This window comes from Necator americanus, chromosome I (genome assembly GCF_031761385.1).
Source record: "Necator americanus strain Aroian chromosome I, whole genome shotgun sequence".
Classification (NCBI taxonomy): Eukaryota; Metazoa; Nematoda; class Chromadorea; order Rhabditida; family Ancylostomatidae; genus Necator; species Necator americanus.
Genome location: NC_087371.1, coordinates 8,941,944 through 8,962,419, shown reverse-complemented (window position 1 = coordinate 8,962,419; position 20,476 = coordinate 8,941,944). Strand labels below are relative to the sequence as shown.

At 39.0% G+C, this 20,476-nt stretch overlaps 1 protein-coding gene across 2 annotated transcripts; it reads left to right on the top strand.

Annotated features, from left to right (window-relative positions):
* Positions 1 to 1,882: 1,882 nt before the first annotated feature.
* RB195_004930 (uncharacterized protein) lies at positions 1,883 to 20,175 on the top strand (the record flags this gene model as incomplete). Of its 2 annotated transcripts, XM_064177158.1 has the most annotated exons (11): positions 1,883 to 1,909; positions 1,974 to 1,996; positions 2,080 to 2,086; positions 7,756 to 7,821; positions 9,846 to 9,962; positions 10,033 to 10,167; positions 10,686 to 10,904; positions 11,945 to 12,070; positions 13,059 to 13,205; positions 19,725 to 19,853; positions 19,917 to 20,012. In XM_064177158.1, the coding sequence occupies 11 exons, from the start codon at positions 1,883 to 1,885 to the stop codon at positions 20,010 to 20,012; spliced, it is 1,092 nt and encodes a 363-aa protein (XP_064034283.1). The 2 variants fall into 2 exon arrangements, with proteins under 2 accessions (XP_064034283.1, XP_064034282.1); XM_064177157.1 differs by lacking the exons at positions 1,883 to 1,909; positions 1,974 to 1,996; positions 2,080 to 2,086 and adding an exon at positions 20,118 to 20,175 and having other exon boundaries at positions 19,917 to 20,008.
* Positions 20,176 to 20,476: the final 301 nt, after the last annotated feature.

The window sequence follows — 20,476 nt, the reverse complement described above, 5'->3', positions numbered from 1 at the left end:
CTATTTCATTTTTTCTTTTTCATTCAATTTTATTTTTCAATTTTACAATCTGCTATGTTAGCTCGGGCAGATTACTAGAGTTTTAGTATTCCTTTTTTGGTTTACTTCTTCACGATGAAAATTATTCCTTCCACATTTTTTGCTGTAATTTCGTCGCCTCGACAGGAAGAAAAGAGAAAAGGGTTGCCTGTCCCACCCCCCGCTCCTGCACCGTTAGAAAATAGAAATCAAATTTATCAGTTCACAAGTAGCGTTAATGCCCATACTTTAAATTACTATGTTATTTTGAATTAGCATAGCGTTTCAAAGTAGCTTTTTCTTTTTTCGGTTACATAGAACGGTGCAAAAAAATTGCCCACTTCTCGGTCCTAGTTTGAAAGCACCGTATCATGAAACTTTCGATGACGTTCGGATCTCTGTGGGCGAATATCGAGTTCGAGGTGTAGATCGCTAGTAAGAACGTGGCCACGTTCAATTCTCATGAGCATTTTGAAAAAATTGAAAAAAATGAGAAATCAGGTCCGTTCCCATGAGGTATGTGAAAACTGTGTCAGCTTTGTGCACGTGATCCGTTCAACATCGGAAATTAAAGAGATCTTCTTAACGGCCCATTCAATTAAAGGCATCACCCGATGAATCTGGGGTGGTGCGGGTTTCAGGCGGGTTATGCCTATACGGCGGAGTTTTCGTTAGCTATTAAATATGGATGGACAAAAACAGGGCCAAAACGGACGCTAAGATCAATCGATGCTCGCCCCTAAATGAATACCCTTCAAAAACGGAAAAAGGCTAAGAGGCACCGGTGAAACGGAGCTACCAGGAGAGTGAATACAACCTTAAAGGCATCATCCCACGAATCTTACGAGATATGGATTTCTGATCGTCAAAGATCGTATATGGTATCGTAGATTGTAGAAAGGGGTGGTATCCCGCTCATTTTTTCTTAATCGCCGTGAAAAACGGCTCGGAAGATGCGGCTTCAAACGTTCCGGCGCGCCATTTTCTACAACGAGTTCGATTGGAGCGCGCCAACCTTGTGCGCATGCGCCGCTTCTTCCGGACCGTTTTTTACGGGAATTAGCAAGAAATGGACGGAATCATCCCCCTCTCTATAACCTACGACCCCGTATAGGAACTTTCCACCTAAAATCCGCACCACCCCAGATTCGTGGGGTGATACCTTTAAAACGAATGAATAAGTTGCTGAGGGAACCGGTGCCTGTACAAGGGTGGTGCCTTCTAAACCATCTTCTAGGAACAAACGCCGATTTTTTTTGGGATGAGGGTGTGGTGGAATTAGGGGGAGTAGAACGGTCCCATACTCGTAATCTACACCCTGAACTCTGTAATCGCCCATAGTGACCCAGACCCAAACCCAAAGTCGGTTTCATGATATGTTCCCTCTAAGCATGGTATAGATAGTATCGAATTTGTAAAAATAGGGCTAAGACGAAGAAAAGGATCTAGTTTTTTGATTATTTATTTTCATGATCTATTCAAAACAATTCTCTTCTGTTCCCTTCCACAGCTCAAGCATTCCACTACCAAGGAAACGGAAAAGCATGGAAACGAGTCGTTTAGCACTTTATTTTGAATTCTAGGACCGATTGTTTATTTTATCCCATTTTCATCCTTTGAAAAAAAGGTGCTCAATATTTTGGGATATATTTACTCAATATTAATATATAACTATACATGTACTACGATATATTTACTTAATATTGTATTTGCTTATTTATTTTATATTTTAATTTTTATTGCGTGTTATTTTGTCATTATTTAAATCATATTGGGAGTTTGAGAATGTTCCACCTTGCTCGCCATATTTTTTTTCCAGGAAATTGTTGCAAATTGTTTTCTTTTTTCGTCCATATTCACGTAGATGAGAAGTCGTCTTTCTGAGCAACTAGTACGTGTTTGCGGATTTATTACAATATGTAGCTGGACTTGTCTGAGATCGCGTCGTTTTTCAGAGTGATACAGTCTTTAAAACGAAGTTAAGGGCGAGCTTAACTTCTGATGCTAAGGATGATTCCACGTTCATCATCTACACGCAGGAACTACTCCGTCAGAATGGAGGTTTTGGGTTAGTTCGCCTACTGTCATGTGTACCTTTTTGGCTTTGTGTAGCCATAAGGGGTTATTATATACCTTTTTTCCTGAAGTGAATCCTAAGGAAAAAAAATTTTCCTTTTGTTTGCTTGTTGTGTGTTCATTTGTTTCGGCAAAGACGAAGCTGACAAAACATGTAAAAATGTCTTTAAGAAATATTTAGAAAAAGCATTAGAAAATGTTGTAGGAGCCAGAACAGAAAAATTCGGTTCCACGATTACTTGTTGATATCAGTAATGATAGGGGAAGGTTAAGTACACCTCTTCGTTTTGTTGAGTAATATTTTCTTACCGAAAGACGCGTAGGGACTTTTCCAGGCCCTTTCATGAATGTGATCGAATGAATGTTCGAATATTCGTTTGAGAACTTGACTGAGCAGACCAGGAGACCATATAACTTTAACCTATTAGCTCACCATATGGACTCTTTCATTCCCGTTGAACTATTTTGTATACACTCTGTATATTCAATATATGCGGTTGTAACGAAAAAAAATCCATTCCCTTGACCTGAGAATTCCCTTGACCTTGGAATTTGGCACCAGGACTCAGCAGTCAAAGTCGCTCACGGATGGGCCACTGTTTCCTCCATGTAGGGGAAACAGCTGCCGTAGTCGGCATTGACATATCAGGCGGATAAAAGGTTGCCGATTGGTGACGTTGGTCAGGAAGCGGTGCAGTTCTGCGACGTCTATATTGGCCAGCGATAACGACCATCGCCATCGATTGACTTAGTATCAAGTGTCATCACAGAATGAAAACAGCTGATCCGCCAGCACAGCCGGCACCCAACCATTTCCGCTTAAGGCCCGCTTAAGGCTACGAAAAACCTTCAACCATAACCGTTGTAGCTGTAGAGGAAGAAAATTGTAGAGTTCCTTTCTTTCCAGCAACAAGGAAAATTCAATTACTCTAGAGTCATATTTTAAATTCACTATTATTTTATATATTTGTTTATCGTTTTAGTTTATTATTTGAAGTAAAATTAAGTAAAGACATTTGTACTCATAATAGTGAATATACAGTGAAAGCAGTTCTACAAAAGGAAAAACTCAGAAAATAATATTTCGATAAGTCGTTGCTAGTCATTGGTTACGAAAAATGGTCCTCGCTTCGCCTCACCATATCGATCAACCCTAACTTGAAATAGCTAATGATTTCCAATTAATTAGCAGTTCAGTAATTAACAGTTGAAGTACTAATGACGCATTTCAAACGACAACGATGAAAAATAGTGGAACTCTATCGAACAGATATAAAAGGGATATTCCTACTGACCCACTGACAACGGTGCGCTTTTTTGTGTATATGGCAAGTGGGACAAGTCGATCGAGTTTCACGAGCCATATTTCTATTACATTCGAGGATCAAGAACCCATTAAGTACAAAAAACTGTTTTTAAAAATCAGAAAAATATGACGAAATAAATGTTGAAATAAGCGGCTCAATGGTTCATTGTTGAGTCGACCCGTCGTCAAAAAGTCATTGAAAGACCTCTGTGTCATTGAACCTGGAAATCGGCAAAAAAAGTCCGTTCCATATCTCGTTACTGTATCCCATTACTGTGTTATCCTTGAAAAGGTATCCCCCCAAGAATCTGGAGTGGTAGGAATTTCCGGTGGAGTATTCGTATACTGGGTCGTAGATTATGGGGAGGAGGGTGATTCCGTCCATTTCTTCCTAATTGCCGTAAAAAACTGCCCGGAAGATAAGGCCTCGAGCGTCCCCGCGCACTATTTTCCAGGTTCTAGGTCTTTTCACTATTTTCTATTTTTTTCAAGGAGTTCGATTGGAGCGCGCCAGCTCTGTGCGGCGCCTCATCTTCCGTGCCGTTTTTACGGCAATTAGGAAGAAATGGACGGAATCACATCCCTCTCCATAATCTACTATTCCGTTTACGAATACTCCACCTGAAATCCGTACCACCTCAGATTCGTGGGGTGATGCCTTTAAGATCATCCTTATATTCGCCGCTTGCTGCATCCAGCGTACGATTGAGGAAGTGGTGACTTATAGGGAGGTCTTGGCTACCGCGTCTGTATAGCATCAATTAAGGAGACAATGTAGGCGGTCAAGAACGCAATCGAGTAGATTTTGCCGTAAGCAGTCAATCGTGAAGTAAATGATTGATTAGACGCAGAATATAAGATTAGCTCTATTGTTTGGCTACGGTAAATCATTATTTAGGTTGCATATACACATAAAACATATGCATCTACACCCCCAACCCTATCTTTTCGCTTCGAGATCTCCGCAGCGTCAATTTCATTTCGATTCCTTTGCTTCACTGGCACGTTCGTCAAACTTCTACGGTTCCGAATTGAAACTGTACGTGTTTGTGGATCCCATAAGGAAATAAACACTGCTACGAACTTTATTCTTTTATCCATTACATCACTTCTAATGGACGTAATCAAGTTCATAGAAGTCTAAAATATGGACAAAAAAAAATTAAAAAAATAAAAAATCAAAAATTAAACAAAAATTTAAGATCTATCTTGGACATTTTGAAGACTTTTCCCGTCCAGCAACACCAGCAATATCGCTGACGTATAAAAACCTTAAAAAAAGGTAAAATTCTAATTTTCTTTATTTTTTCTTTTAGTAATTTCTAAAAAGTAAAATTCCCATATAATTCATCCTCAGCGTTTCTGATCCAGTTTCCTGACTTTCTGATTAGTGTTTGGCTCGGACATCACCATATCTGAACCTTTCTCCATCTTATCTGGGCCAGACTTAGCAATAATTATGTCAGTCATTTGATAACTCTTACAGAATTATATAGAATTGCTCTTTCTCCAGCCACAAAGAAAATTGAACTACTCTAAAATTATATTTAAAATTCATTATTTTAGGATTTATTCTTATTATTTTATTTTAATTATTGAGAGAATTGAGATTTATTTTTAAATATCATTATTATTTTTTATTTTATATAGTTGTTTTGGGTGGTTAATTCAAATCCCATGTATGTGCCTATATTACATACATATTATCGTGCAGCTGACCCAACCGAAAGGTCAATCGATCCAACCTGTTCTGGCTTCCGTGGTGAGTGAGTGGTCCACTATTTACATTCCTGGTGATAACTCCGTAAACTGTGCTCATATTATATTCATTGTTATTATTTTGTTCACATTCTTTGAATTTGACACTATTTTCGCCTTACTATTTCTCTGTCTTCTTTGTCGAGCCCATAGAAAATGTTTTTGTCTTTAAGGATTTTTTTTTCTAATTTTCAACTCTATTTCTAATATAATCTCTTTAGTTCACAATTTTCAATCTAAACAATATTGCGCAGACGAGCAGTAATTAATTTAAGGAAAAACAAATATATACAAAAATAAAATCAATTGCTTCTAAATTTAAAAAAAATTTAAATTAAAATAAATTGCTTCTTCAGTTTTAATCATTTCCATCTAAGCCCGAACACTTGGCTTCGATTGGCGATATTTTGCGCCGCTAACACAGTCTCATGTAACTGTAACTCGAGGAAAAAAAAACTTATTTGGAGTTATTTGGCTCATGAGGCTTGTTTTAGGTTATTACGTTATAAAGCAAACAAGTAGTCTCCTCAAGTGTTTAAAGGCATCACCCCACTAATCTAGGATGGTACGGGTTTCAGGCGGGTAATGCCTATACGGGGTCGTGGATTGTGGGGAAGAGGTGATTCGTTTCGTTTCTTCCTGTATCAGTGGAAACGGACGACCTCGGAACGCAGTTTCTCACGACGGCTTCTGTTGCGATGCGCAACCATTGCGCCCCGCCCCCGCTTGCGATTCGTCCGAATATGTTTTTGACGAATCGCAGGCAGGAGAGTGGGGGCGCAAGGGTGGCGCGCTTCAATAGAGGGTGTCGTGAAAAACAGCGTTCCGGGGTCGTCTGTTTACACTGATACATCGAGAGATGAACAAAATCACTCTGTTCTCCACAATCTACGACCCCGTATAGGCATTACCCGCCTGAAACCGGTAGCACCCCAGATTCGTGGGGTGATACTTTTACGGTGTACAGCAAGATGAATATGAGCGTATCATTGAGGTCTCAATTGCCGATAGCAGGCTTAGAAAAAGAAGGATAGCGGAATAAGGCGAATACGCTGCCGTGTACGCGATTGCCGTAGACGAATATCGTGGATCTCAGGACGAAGATCGAAAATTTTAAAGCGACAGTAGAGATTGCGCTGTCCGCACAATAAAAAAAATGGATAAAATCTCTCCTTACATCGAATCCCGTACTCTCAGAAGATCACTCTTACGAAAATTCGTATGATATGACTTACTGTGAGTACATGCTCTGTTTTTGAGAAAGAACAGTTTTTAAAAAACCCATAAATTCATCATTCTATTTTGATATGATAGTATTTATAATATTTATAATGAAATAATTATGCGTTTGCGTTGTCGGCTCACTATAAAACACATGAGAAATGCTGGTAAAGAAGATCTAAGAAGAAACGGCCTTTTTTCGTCTATTTATTTATTTAGAGCTTATTTATTTGTTTATTTTCGTCTTTTCTTTTCTTCGTAGCTTGTTCAATTCGGCTATGCACTTACCGTTAGATATCGGCAGTGATCAATTTGTGATGATCCATCGATCTGATTGAATCTCCGCTGTAAACGGTATGCCGCAAAGCGCAGTTGTTATGCCAACGGCTACAAATTAGCGGGTCTGCTTTACAGACCACAGTATCCTGAGGTCAAGTGATGGGGTTGACGCGGATAAATTCTCGGAAGTATAGGGCGGTAGCTAGCGGTCGCTCGGAGGAAAAAGGTGCTGGATTCCTCCCAGTGTTATGCCTCCCAAGCATGAGATAATTGGTCGTTCTACCACATGTACCATAGCTTTGCTCTACAAACTTGACGATCTCTAACGTCTTAGTCAGTTGCCACCGAAGTTTGTTTTGTTTATATTTACATTACGGCACGTATTACTTAATTTATTTTATTATTTTATTTATTTTTATTCTATTTATTTGTCATTTATGCCTTATTTTATTAATTTCGTCTATATTTATCTATTTTTTCAAACTGTTCACATCTTATTATTTTATAAAGAGCAGCAGTGCCACAAAAAAAAGAAAAAAAAAGAAAACACATTTTGTATGACTCAGAACCGAAGAAGAAACAAGGAAATCAAAATTAACTTTGGAAAAAAATTAATTAGAAATTAAAAATGTAAGAAGGGAATTTGATTAAAGGACAATTAATAATAATAATAATTAAATTGATTTCCTTGGGCTGTAGCCAAGACTGGTATTGATCGTCTTTATTATCTCTTTATTATCTTTTACTTCGCGATTATCTCTTTTTTATAATAATTAATAATAATCAATAATATTTACTCTATTTCGATGTGATGCTGGCATACGGTAGAAGTCTGTAACGAGACAGCAGCAGGTTCTAGGGTTCAGAGTACCAGAGTTACCAGAGTAAAACCATAAAATTAATGATAGATGATAAAAATTAGAATAAAGATGGGTTGTTTCGCTTTTTTCTGGGCCAAGCATCTAAAGGTTAGCTTCCCCTGAAAGTTAAGGTGCATGTTCCTTGAGTGCACATGAAAATCGGTGTCGAACAGCCAAATTACCGCTTTAGACTGTACTTTAATAACATAAATTCTAAGCGATACATTTTTTTTTCAGATGGATGTTACTACTACTCATATATTCGACTTAGCGCCAGAACTTTTAGTGAAAATACTAAAAGAGGTGAGTTGTTTTCAGGAGGTTCTCTTCCTTTCAATTTTCTCACATGGTGTTTTTTTTCTTTTTTTCTCTGAACCTTTGCCTTATTTCTTGAAGTTCTTCCTTAACATGCAAATTTGTTTATATTTTTTCTAATTTTTATTTATTGAATTAAGAGCCAAAAAATCGTCATCAGCACTTCTGGAATTCCCCTGCGAACTGGATTTGCTCAAGTATTGGTAGTTTGTAGTGTAGTCTCATGGTTGTACACTGCGGAACACAGTCTTCTCTGGATTTTCTTTTTCAAATCCATAGCTATTGATGGAAAAAACAATCTTTGCTCAAAAAACATTTAACAATTAATTCATAAAAATAGTAAATTAGTATTTAACCGATTAGCTTAAAGGCATCACCCTACGAATCTGGGGTGTACGGATTTCAGGTGGAGTATTCGTATGCGAGATCGTAGATTATGGAGAGGGGGGTGATTCCGTCCATTTCTTCCTAATTGCCGTAAAAAAACGGCCTGAAGATACGGCTTCGAGCGTTCCGGCGTGCTGTTTTCCACAACGAGTTCGATCGGAGCGCGCCAGCCTTGTGCACGCACCGCATCTTCCGGGCCGTTTTCTACGGCAATTAGGATGAAATGGACGGAATCACCCAGCTCTCCATAATCTACGATCTCCTACGAATACTCCACCTGAAATACGTACCACCCCAGATCCGTAGGGTGATGCCTTTAACTATGAGAGAAAATAATCAATAAATAAATAAATCTGTAAAATCCATTAAACAAGTGTCTTGCCAGGAGCACATTGATGAAGGATGGGTAGGGTATGGTTATTTGATTATGTGACCAAACTTTGCATACGGAACGGGTGTGGCGCAGTCGGTTAGAGGTCCGCTGTAGCCGCACAGTCGAGGGTTCAAAACCGCTCACCAAACCTTTCATCCCTCCGGGGTCGACAAATTGGTACCAGACTTGTCTGGGAGGATAAAAGCACTGACTTAACACAACGGCTAGCCACCGCAAGTCATTTTATGTCCAATACGTGTCCAAAAACCTCAACTATTACGAATTCCAGTAAAACGCTTTGGCGCATCCCAAGTGGATTGATACCCCAGTGACTTTATCCTTTATGACTTTAATCTTACACACTTACAATTTCAGGTGACTAAAATAGTTTTAGTATAGGAGGTTATCGATTCGTTCATTGATCGTATTGGTTTTTGCCCATTTTCATCCTAGACGCTACGATAATAAGATGATCTATGGAAATTTTTGTGCATAGTGCATAGCACCCATGTTGTACATAGTCAGTGCATAGAATAATTCACGTGAGATTTTCCCTCCTACCGCAAAGTAATGAAATTGATTTCTTTTTTTTTTGCAACGTGATTATTAAATATAAATATGTGCTCAATCGGAGCATACGTTAAGCGCTGGAGGCAACTTTCTACCCAGTTTAGCTTAAAAATGGGTCAAAATCAATATGATCGATACAGGATATAGTCTTTGTTAGGCAGCCAGTTGGAAAATGTATGCACGTATGCAAAGTTTGGATGAAATCACTCATTTATCTATTTATTTACTTATTTATTTACATCAATGGTGCACCAAAAGAAAGAAAAAACAAGACAAAACACATTTGTCTGAGTGAGAACATTAAAAAAAGAGAAGAATCGACAATCGGTTATTGTCAATGGAATCTGGAAACCTAATCGATGCGCTATCGGTAAAATTTTAACCCGAGAATTATTTCGTAGATTTTACAGATTTATTTATTTTGTCCGAATCGGTAGATTCGTTGATACTTGTGTAAGAATCTCTGAAATCTTTAAAAGAATGTGCACAAAAAAATTGATGAAAGGCATTCAGACGTGTATCTCGCGAATAAATAAAAAAATTTCAATTTGCACATTTCAATGGTTTCTGTTAATTTTTTTTCGAAAATTATTTGATAGTTAATATAGTTAATATTCGATCAATACCATCAGGTCTGACTGTGCGCGTTGATCGATTGTGATCTTAACCGTCCGATATTTAGATCGATGAACAAACAATAGGACGGATGAAGGCGGTTTGTCAATTTATGAACTCCTTAATTCATCGACATCAAAGCACGCTTGCCAGGCAAATGATCTACATGGCTGTGTTTAAAGAGGTATAACTGAGCTGCACAATTCACAACAGTACAGACACATAGTACTGTAATTGATCTCCTCATCTCTTAGGGAGAACTCATAGTGGAACGATACCTGAGGAGAAGCCGATGGGAAGATTATAAATATCCGCTGCCAGGTCCGTACGTGGATGAACAGACGTTTCGACAACTGAGATGCGCAGATATCGATACGATCAGATTTCAGGTAAAAGGAATCCCCAAAAGCAATACTAAAATCAAATAAAATATTGAAAATTATAAATTAAAGTAATAAAAATTATTATTAAATTTATTATATTACTTGTTACTAATTATTATATTCTTATTATTTATTATATTATGTTATTAATTATTATAAAGATGGATAAGGTTTGATTAATTTTATTTAATTAGAGGGTAAAGGTTTACGGGGTTAAAGGTGGCGGTGTAGCATAGTCGGTAAGAAGTCCTGCAGTAGCTACAGAATAATCGGCCGGAGGTTCGATTCCACCCTAGTGCCAACCAAGCCTTTCATCCCTCCGTGGTCAATAAAGTGGTACCAGGCTAGTCTGGGAGGATAAAAGCACTGAAGCGATACATAGGATAGACCCGCAAGTCATTGTAAAGAGTAGTTACGCGTCCGTAAACCTCAAATTATAATAAAAATAAAAATTTAACTAATTAATTAAAGCGCCGGGGTAGAATTCCGTTTTATACATATAAATAATAGTGAAATTCGTTTAGATGCACGTGCCAGATCATGTGGCCGACGAATGGGCGAAACATATCGTTGATTCGAAATCGACGACGTTTCGAGCGGTGTTCGCCAGATGTCAGATGAGTGTGAACGCGGTGATCACATTGTTGGAAGCTTTGAAACCGCAGCAAGTTGCGATCGAGTTCGCCACGGATTTCGATGATCTCAGTGTAAAGAAATTATGCGAACATGCAACGTTTCGGAAGGTAAAAGTGGATAAGTGTTGATTTAGTTTCTAGTTAATCAAAAGGTAAAAGTTTAAAGGCATCACCCCACGAATCTGAGGTGGTGCAGATTTCAGGTGGATTATTCTTACAAGGGATAGTAGATTATGGAGAGGAGGCTAATTGCATCCATTTCTTCTTAATTGCCGTTTTTTGCAAATTAATTCTTAATTTGTAAAAATGGAAGATGCGGCGCCGCACAAGGCTGGCGCGCTCCAGTCGAACTCTCTGTAGAAAATAGTGCGCCAGAGCGCCTGAAGCCGTATCTTCCGGGCCGTTTTTTATGGCAATTAGGAAGAAATGTACGGAATCACCCTTCTCTCCATAATCTACTATCCCTTATAAGAATACTCCACCTGAAATCCATACCACCTCAGATTCGTGGAGTGATGCCTTTAAGAGGGCAGTGTAGCGCAGTCGGTAAGAGATTCGGCTGTGGCTGCAGCATGATCGATAGGAGGCTCGAATCCGCTCTAGTGCTCACCAAACCTTTTATCCCTTCGTGGTCGATAAATTGGTACCAGACTTGTCTGGGAGGATAAAAACACTGACTTGACACATCGGCCAGCCTCTGCAAGTCATTGCGTAGGTCAACACCCGTTCGTAAACCTCAAACGATTCTGAATTGATGTGAACCTGGTGGCAGGTCCCAAGCGGATTGATTAACGCTATCCTTTTTCCTTTCAAAGGATGAAGAGTCTGGTGTCAATCAACCCACTTGGGATGCACCAACACGTTCACTTCAATTCAGAATCGTTTGAGGTTCACGAATGTGTAACTGGCGTATACAATGACTTGCGGGGGCTAGCCAATGGGTCAAGTCAGTGCTTTTATCCTTCCAGACAAGTCTGGTACCAACTTATCGATCCCGGAGGGATGAAGGGCTTGGTTGACACTGTGGCTGTTTCGAACCATCGACCATCCGTGCAGTCACAACGAACCCTCTCACCGACTGCGTTACACCCGCTCCTTTGAGCACTTTAACTTTTCCTTGTCGCATTGTTATTATAGCGTGTTTTCAGATTATGCATTTGAATCTCATCAACTCACAAATCACCGACAACGATCTATTATTACTCGATGCACAGTACCTCACAATCTACGAGTGTTCGAGGTTAACGGTGGCAGGACTGCGGCGAATTCTTTTGGTAGGCATTTATGTGCTACTGGGTTGGTCTGCGTAAGCCATCCATTAAGTCACACCTCAAAATGTTGGGGCAATTAAAGGCATCACCCCACGAATCTGAAGTGGTACGGATTTCAGGTGGAGTATTCGTATACGGGATCGTAGATTATGGAGAGAAGGGTGATTCCGTCCATTTCTTCCTAATCGCCGTAAAAAACGACTCGGAAGCAATCGAACTCCTTGTAGAAAATAGTGCGCCGGAACGCTCGAAACCGTATCTTCCGGGCCGTTTTCTACGGCAATTAAGAAGAAATGAACGGAATCACCCTTCTCTCAATAATCTACCATCCCGTATACGAATACTCCACCGAAAATCCGTATCACTCCAGATTCGTGGGGTGATGCCTTCGAGACAGACAATTTTTGCACAACCCTATTACATACTTACGACTTAAATTGCGATTTTGCTCGCAGTGGGACCCTTGCGTAGCTGCAGTAGGGGCTGCGTTGCTGAGCAGAGGTCCCATCGTTCCACTTTGAGTAAAACGGCTTTCGCAGTTACAGGACAAGTCATACAGTTTTGATTCCACTGTATGAATGAAGCATGCAATTTTCTTTTAATCTCCCAAATTTAATCTCTTTAATACATGCCATTCTGACTTAGTAACAAATGTCTAGTCGGATAAAAACGAGATGAAGCACCGTGCAGTTGCGTAAGCTCTTGCGCTTGAAGCGGTTCAGTGGGGCGTAACGAACGCAGAACCCTTGCTACCTGCTATTACTTCAGGTCGCGATGGTCCCGCCTCGATTCCAAACCGATCCGCACCGCTTTGAGCGCAACCGCTTACGCAACTGCACCGTGCTTCATGTCTTTGTCACCCGACTATAAGCAATAAAATACCGTACACCTATTAACAGCAATGTAGGGAAAGATACCAATACACAGAGAAAAAACAGTCACAAGTATCCAGGCTTATTTCGACCGCCATTATTAACCCATGCTATTTTAGGATTGGTACAACGGAAAGCGCTCGATCAAGGACTATCATGTATCGATTTCCGAGCGCATCGTTCCAGAAAGACTGTTCGATGGTCTCCCAACCAGGCGTAGATCGATCATCGCTTGGGAGGTCAGGAATTCGGAGACATTTTTGCATGTAAGCATTATTGGCCCTGGTGTGAGCATCGTCAGAATTTTTGATATATTAACAACTAGTTAGTGCTGTGCTTGCATGCCAGTACTAAATAGGAAGTTTACAGGATTGCTAACGTAGTTTGCTAGTCTGTAATTCCATTATCCTTTGTGCATACGTCTAGGACTTTCTACGAGTTATTATTTGCTATTATCTGTTCATAGCTTGGGAATGCATTTAAGAAATGCTTCGTTTTTTTTCGAAGGCGGCGTACCACGAAATTGACGTAGTTGGAAAACCTATGGGAACATATAGAACTAGGAGTGCAGATGACGAGTATGAGCTAGGCTCCAATCAATTCCTCTTAGTCGTCCTGAAAAACGGCGTGGAAAACGACATTTATCCCTACGAAGCACGTTATGACGCCCCCGCTTCTGCACGCTCCAGTCCCTTCAGGAGCCTATCGATTGGTTTCAGTTGAATAGGCTGATGAGGAGACCTCATTGATCTACTCGACTGCTCGCTCGTAGATGCGGGGCGTTCGTAAAGGTGCCGCCTTCTAACGTACCTCGCAGGAACAAACGCAGTTTCCCACGCCGTTTTTGAGGACCGTTAAGGGGAGCTGACCGCGACCACGCTTATAGTCGTAATCTACGCCCCGAACTGTATATTTTCCCACAGAGACCATAAAATCGTCAGTTTCAGTGATGCGCTTCTTTTAACGTGTACGATCTCACCGGCTTACACTAATTGTATCGATTGATTGAACTAATGCTCATCTCTTACGTGCTCTCATTTTTTGTACAGACTAATAATTGCAACTTTGCTTGTTAGGTATTAATTATTTGATTGTATTCACGACGAATAACGTGTGCAACAGAAGAATGCTCGTGCTGTGATCGGAAACTTTCGGCAGCGCAAAAAAATTCGACATAAATGAAGTTGTCGAGTTGTTTATTGCGATACGAAACTTCCGTACAGGATCAGCTCAAGTCACTTATGATGAATATGATGGATAAAAACGTTTCACTCATATACACAACCACCTTGTATGATTCGTTTAAAAAGAATTGTTAGTTGATATTTTTATTACTTCTCAGGATATCATGCGTTTTATTTTGATATTTTATTTTGTTTATTTTGCACTTATTTTGCAGAAACAACAATGTATTGCGGTTATTTCTAAAAATGAAAATTAACGAACAAAGGTGATCTGAGAAGGAAGGGAATTCCATTTTTTCTAAAAAAAAAAGAAACAAACTGGTAGCAAAAATAAAATGTTCGTTAAGTATTTGCCTCGTTCTAGACCTAAAACTAACTGTATGTGCAGAATAATGGATAAAGAATACAGGATAACGTGTCCGACGTTGAATCAATCCGCTTGGGACCCGCTAACGCATCCACTTTAATTCAGAATCGTTTAAGGTTTAGGAACCTATATAATGGAAAAAAAACCGGCCTATACAATCACTTGCGGGTGTTAGCCGATGTGTCAAGTCAGACTTTTTATCCACCCGGACAAAATTGGTACCACTTTACCCCAAAAAGATGAAAGGATTGGTTGGCACCAGGGTGGAATCGAACCTCCGATTGATCGTGCAGTCGCAACGAAACCAATTGCGCTACACCTGTTCTTAGATTTATGGAAAATGGCTTCAATTTTGCACCAAAATTTGCTAAATGGCACATAAGTACTGACAAAGATGAATATTAGTCGAGCACTGACTCGATTATCTGAAGCAACGAATGATAGAATTATAATTACTCTAGTAATTAATTATAACTACCTATAATTAATTCTATTATATTAATTATATAAGAAGTTTGAAAAGTACTATAAGTTAAGCTACTCTCATTTATATTTTGTCTCCTATATAACTGCACCAACGGATATCTTATGATTTTCAGAGAAAAAAACTTTATGTTGAAAAAAAATGGTTTTAATAATATTTCAAACAGTTAACGATATACTTAACACTTAGACGCTAGCGCGGGTCATTGGGGATCCGCGCTTTTTTTTGGTCGCGTGGAAAAATGTGGCTTACCGATGAGCCGCACACTTTTCGGTGGTTATTTTTCATGATTTCTTATTTTTAAAAGTTTTTCCCCTTAATGGGTCCATTATATTCGAGTTCAATATAAATATAGAAAAGTAAGAAAAAAAGTTGTAAAAATTGATTGGCTTTTATCAGATAGGCAAAAAAAGCACGCTGTCGACAGTCAATTGAACGGATGGCAACTACAGTATTACCGTACAGAAGGCACATACAGCCATCCATTGATAAGGAGGAGCCGTCAGTTTGGGACCGACACCGAATCTACGAAAATCATTCATTGTCATCGGAAGTTCGACACAAAATCACCACAGTTTTCGTTGAGATCTCAAGCTGAGCTGAGGTTTTCAGGAGAAGTCCACTTGATATCACCTTAGGGAAATCAGCCCGTAAAAGTGGCTTTTGTCTTTAGTTTATGAAGATATTATTAAAGTTTTTAGTGTTAAAGTTATTAAAGTCTTTAGTTTCTAAAGATATTTTATTACGATACATAAATTAAAGTACAAGACGTTTGATCTTATATTTTACTTTATGTATCGTAGCAGCTTGCGTTCTATAATTATTGGAAATTTCTCTGGATTACCATGTGCTGTGCAGTTAGTACGGTTTAACTACTCTAGCACTTTCACAGATTTTTCACACATCGGTACGACAACATAAAAGGGCATGGTGGCATAAAAGAGGACATTATGGTCGTTATCGCCGGTAATCGGTTAGTCCGCATGAAGATCACCGGATAATTGTTTTGGTATTCATGTCTCACATTCATACTTTTTGATTGTGGATTTTCGGGGATTTTTCTGGAATTTTTGTTCGATGGTAGTTTTGTAACGTTTTACATCGACAGGGAATGCTACCCAGAACTGTTTCCATCGAAACGTTTTTTTGTTGTGTCGGCAAGGATATTATGTTATGAATGGTTAAAGGAAGCATATCACGAATTTGACGTAATATGGAAACCTGATGGAAAACATAGAGTTTGGAGTATAGATTACGAGTAAGACCGTGGCCGCACTCAATTCCCCCTAATCGTTCTGAAAAACGGCGTGGGAAACGGCAATTGTTCCTACGAAGCACGTTATGACGCTCCCGCTTCTACACGCTCCAGTCCTTTCAGGGACCTATTCATTGGTTTCAGTTGAATAGGCTGATGAGGAGACCTCATTGATCTTCGACTGCTTGGTCGTAGATGCGAAGCGTTTGTAACGGTACCGCGTTCTAACGTATCTCGTAGGAACAAACGCAGTTTCCCACGCCGTTTTTGAGGACAGTTAAGGGGAGCTGACCGCGACTAAACCTATAGTCGGAGCACGTTAGAATGCACACGCTTGTATGCACGCGCCGCTTCCAACAGCGAGCGGTCAGAAATCAATTAGATCTCCCCACCAACCTAGGATCTTCAAGTAAGGCCAATGAATCGAGTGCTGACAGGACTGCAGCGAGTACAGAGAAGCTCCTTCTAACGTGCCTCATAGGCCCTAAGGCTGCTCCCATGCTGTTTTTTTTAAGGAAACTTAAGGGAAATTTTGCGGAGTCACGTTGTATTTGTACACAATACACAACGAACTTAATGTTTCCCATCAGATATACACAATACGTCAATTCCTTGTTGCAATGCCTTTGAGTTAATGTTCATGCATGGTTAGAAACTCAGAGGTATTGATCCAATGAGCTTCGTGACTGATAGGGCCTGACGACGAAAAACGGAAATCCAGATAAAAATTACGACAATTGATTGGGAATATTGGGTCTTTCCATGTATTTTTCTCACCTTTGATTTAGAAATTTAATTTTAGTTTGTCTCGAGAAATCTAATCAGACAGGTTATCAGGTAGACAAGGTAATCAGATAAACAACGCCAACGTCTCTACGTGAAGAAATTCCAGGAGCTGAAAGATGCACCAGTGCGCGAAAAAATGTTCAAAACGAAAATTGAAGTCGCACACTGACTGCTGCATGACAACTCGAGACCTCGCGACCATGTTGCACCCTCCCTATGGGGCCTGGTCCTTGCACCATCCAACTAACGAATGTTCCAAGCCGTGCAGTAACATCTGTGTGAGAAAAAAAAACTTCCTAACACCTCAATGACGCGGAAGCGTAAGCAAGTGCTTTTTTTTACCGTCGCAGCCTCCTCCTTTTCTGGAAGAAGGGATTGAGATTTTCTCCATTAAGTGGCTAGATATTCCTGACAATGGTGGTGGTTACATCGATGATCCTTGATTTGTACTAATAAAATCTAAAAAAGTATAATTTTTTCAAAAGTGGAGAGAAATATGTACAAAAAAGATAAATAGTAAGGATTGATCAATTGAGGGCGATTTGATCGATGTTGAAAGAATGGAGGGAGACGTCAATGAAAAGAGCCATTATACTTCTAGCGAATTTATTTCTGTTGACCTATTTGAACTATTTATATAATAAATCAATCAATTCGTATTGTTCTTCCAAAATCTCAATATGACCTATAACGTGTAGATCAATATCGACAAGATCAGGATTGATTCGACTCCATGGTGGCGCAAGTTTCGGGCCAAGTTTGCTCCCCATATCAACGCACATCCTGCACTAATACATTCATCATGTTTCGTTTTTCGTTTTTTTCGATTCGTTTTCTTTTTATACTCCGTGCTATTTTCTCTTCCTGTCCCTCATTCTCATAATCCATTCGATTAAAATTTAGCGAAATTCTTTGCTATTTCATTTTTTGTGACATGTGACATGTGACATCCTTTAAAATGACAGAAATGAATATCGCTCTTTTAAGTCCGCGCGATTCCCTTACCATGTTCCCTCTTTTTCCTTATTTCCCCTTCTTATTTATGTATTTTTGTATTATTTATATATTGTTCTTATTTACACTATTTTCCTCTTCTATTAAATGAAACAACAGGAAATTTATCCACGGAGAACATAGAACTGGTGCATTTCTATGTTTGCGTTTTCTCTCTCCTAAAACTGGCGCATGAAAAAAACTATTTGGGTACTTAAAGTGCTCCTAATTACTTTGGATTTTAATCTTTTTAGAATGATAACTTATAATTTTTGTAAGATTTTTTTCACTGTAGATTGTTCTAAAATGCGACATAATGAAATTCAATGCTAATGCAAAAATCTATATGTAAGCGTTATGATTTAAAACAGAAACAAATTCCTATATGTGACTTTTTCAAAACATCTGTGGTACCAGCTAAAAATGTTTAAGAACCAATGAAATAGGGAATTTTTCGTGGAATACGTAGAATTAACAGCAATTCTTGAAGTATAGGTCAGGAACAAAAATCTGAAAAGGATTTATAGTCGGCGTGAGACGTGTTTTAACATGCCAACGCGACGCGTCACGTCTAAGTGAATGCGTGCACTGAACTCTCTACAGTATGTGAAAAACTCTGGACTTCTTTCCCCTTGGTCTTTTCTTCTTTTTTTCTTTTTTTTTCTTTTTCTTCTTCTTTTTTTTGTATAATAGTACATGAGCAGGATTACAGAGTCTTAGTGAAATCCTTTTTCAGTGGTTCTATCGTTGGTTTTTCTTCTAGTGCCCTTCTAAAAAATATTACTTTCTGAGAGTTTATAATTCTTTGTGGTTTTTGGTGTGGTTGCGGACAGCTTTCATCTTCTCCGTAGTCGCAATACAGAGAGAACTTTGTGTAGAAGTTCCTCCTGATTCCAACGGATCTCCTGTAAAACTTCAAAGTTTTCAAAAACCGGGCTCCACCTCTGATTTGTACATAACTGTGCAGAGTTAACCTTCAAGGACGATTTTTTTGATTTTACTATCTTGCCGTGCATGCGGAACTGTACAAAAAAGCAGAAAATTCGAATCTCCACAAACGCCCTCGGGGCAAAACGATAGATAAAACTAATAGAAAAGTTTTTTGAGGCTAGATAAACCTATTCATATATAATCGCGTGAAAAAATTTAAAAAAAAAACTGAAGAAAAGAAAAGAAAAGTGAAAAAAACTATAATAACCAAAAAAAGTAGGTCTCAGGAGTTTCCTACACGCTGCAGAAAGAGTTCAGTAGACGCCCGCGCCAAGGGCGCGTCGCGTCATCTTATTCCCACACGTTCCACGCCGACTATAAATCCGTATCAGATTTTTTCCTGATATGCACTTCAGCAATTGCTGATAATTCTCCATATTTCACCAATAACTTGTTATTTTTTTATTTTTCCTATTTTTTAAAATTATTTCTTTAACTAGTAGTATAATTGTGTTAGAAAAAAAATAACATATAGGAATTTGCACTTGTTTCGAACGGTGATCCTTGCGGATTTTCGCATTAGCATTAAATTTCATTATGTCGCATTTTGGAGAAAAAAGCCAAGCCTAATTAGTGCCTTAGCTTATTAGTTAATTAATTAGGTACTTTAGGAACTCAAATATTCACCTTATCCAGGATGCGCTGCATCGTCGTATTACAAGTTGTTTTATGCCGACTTTATTTGTTTATGTCACCGCTCCTACCTTATAATTCTTTTTTTTGAAGACTTTGCAAGATCCACGGAGAGAATCGTGCTGTGGACGTATCGCCGTATGTACCCGAAAGAAAACGTGGCAGGATGTTGCGAAAATCTCTCGTGGCGGAAATGAAACGAGATCGAGAAAATATGTACAGGTACGCAGGCGAATACTAAGTGATGTCTCAGACGTCGTCACAATTTTTTCTGTCATTCTGCAGATGGATTTTCTTGAACATGATGTAAACATCATGCTACTGCTTACTGAATGTGCGGAGACATCATCTGCTGGAAATTTGGCTGAAATTGGACGGTGAGCTCAAAATCGAGCCGACCATGCATGGTTAGTCTTTTCGTTGTTCGGAGTTTGTCGTCGAATTGCGATTGATTAGACATGAAAATAGATTTTCTGGAAATTCCAGGAAACTCGACGCAGACTTTACCACTAGCCATTTAGCCCATTTGAATATACCAACCTGAATGACCGGCTAAAGCCGGACTTCACACTTTCTGTAGTGTTCGCTCCGCTCGCCATCAGTGATTAATGAAAATAAATTAATTATAGTGACATTTTCTGTAGAATTAGAATTATGATTTTCTAACAACGTTTTCTTCTTTTTCTTGAAGGAAATTTAGGCTAAAGATTGATAGTTTTCTTTGTAAACGCGTCAGTTCTACATTTGGAGAACATTCAAACTTCACCTTTGAGCACTCTTTCGATACTAATGTAATATAGACACGACCTGGAACCAACCGCTATACTCAAAGTATAGGTTTCTTT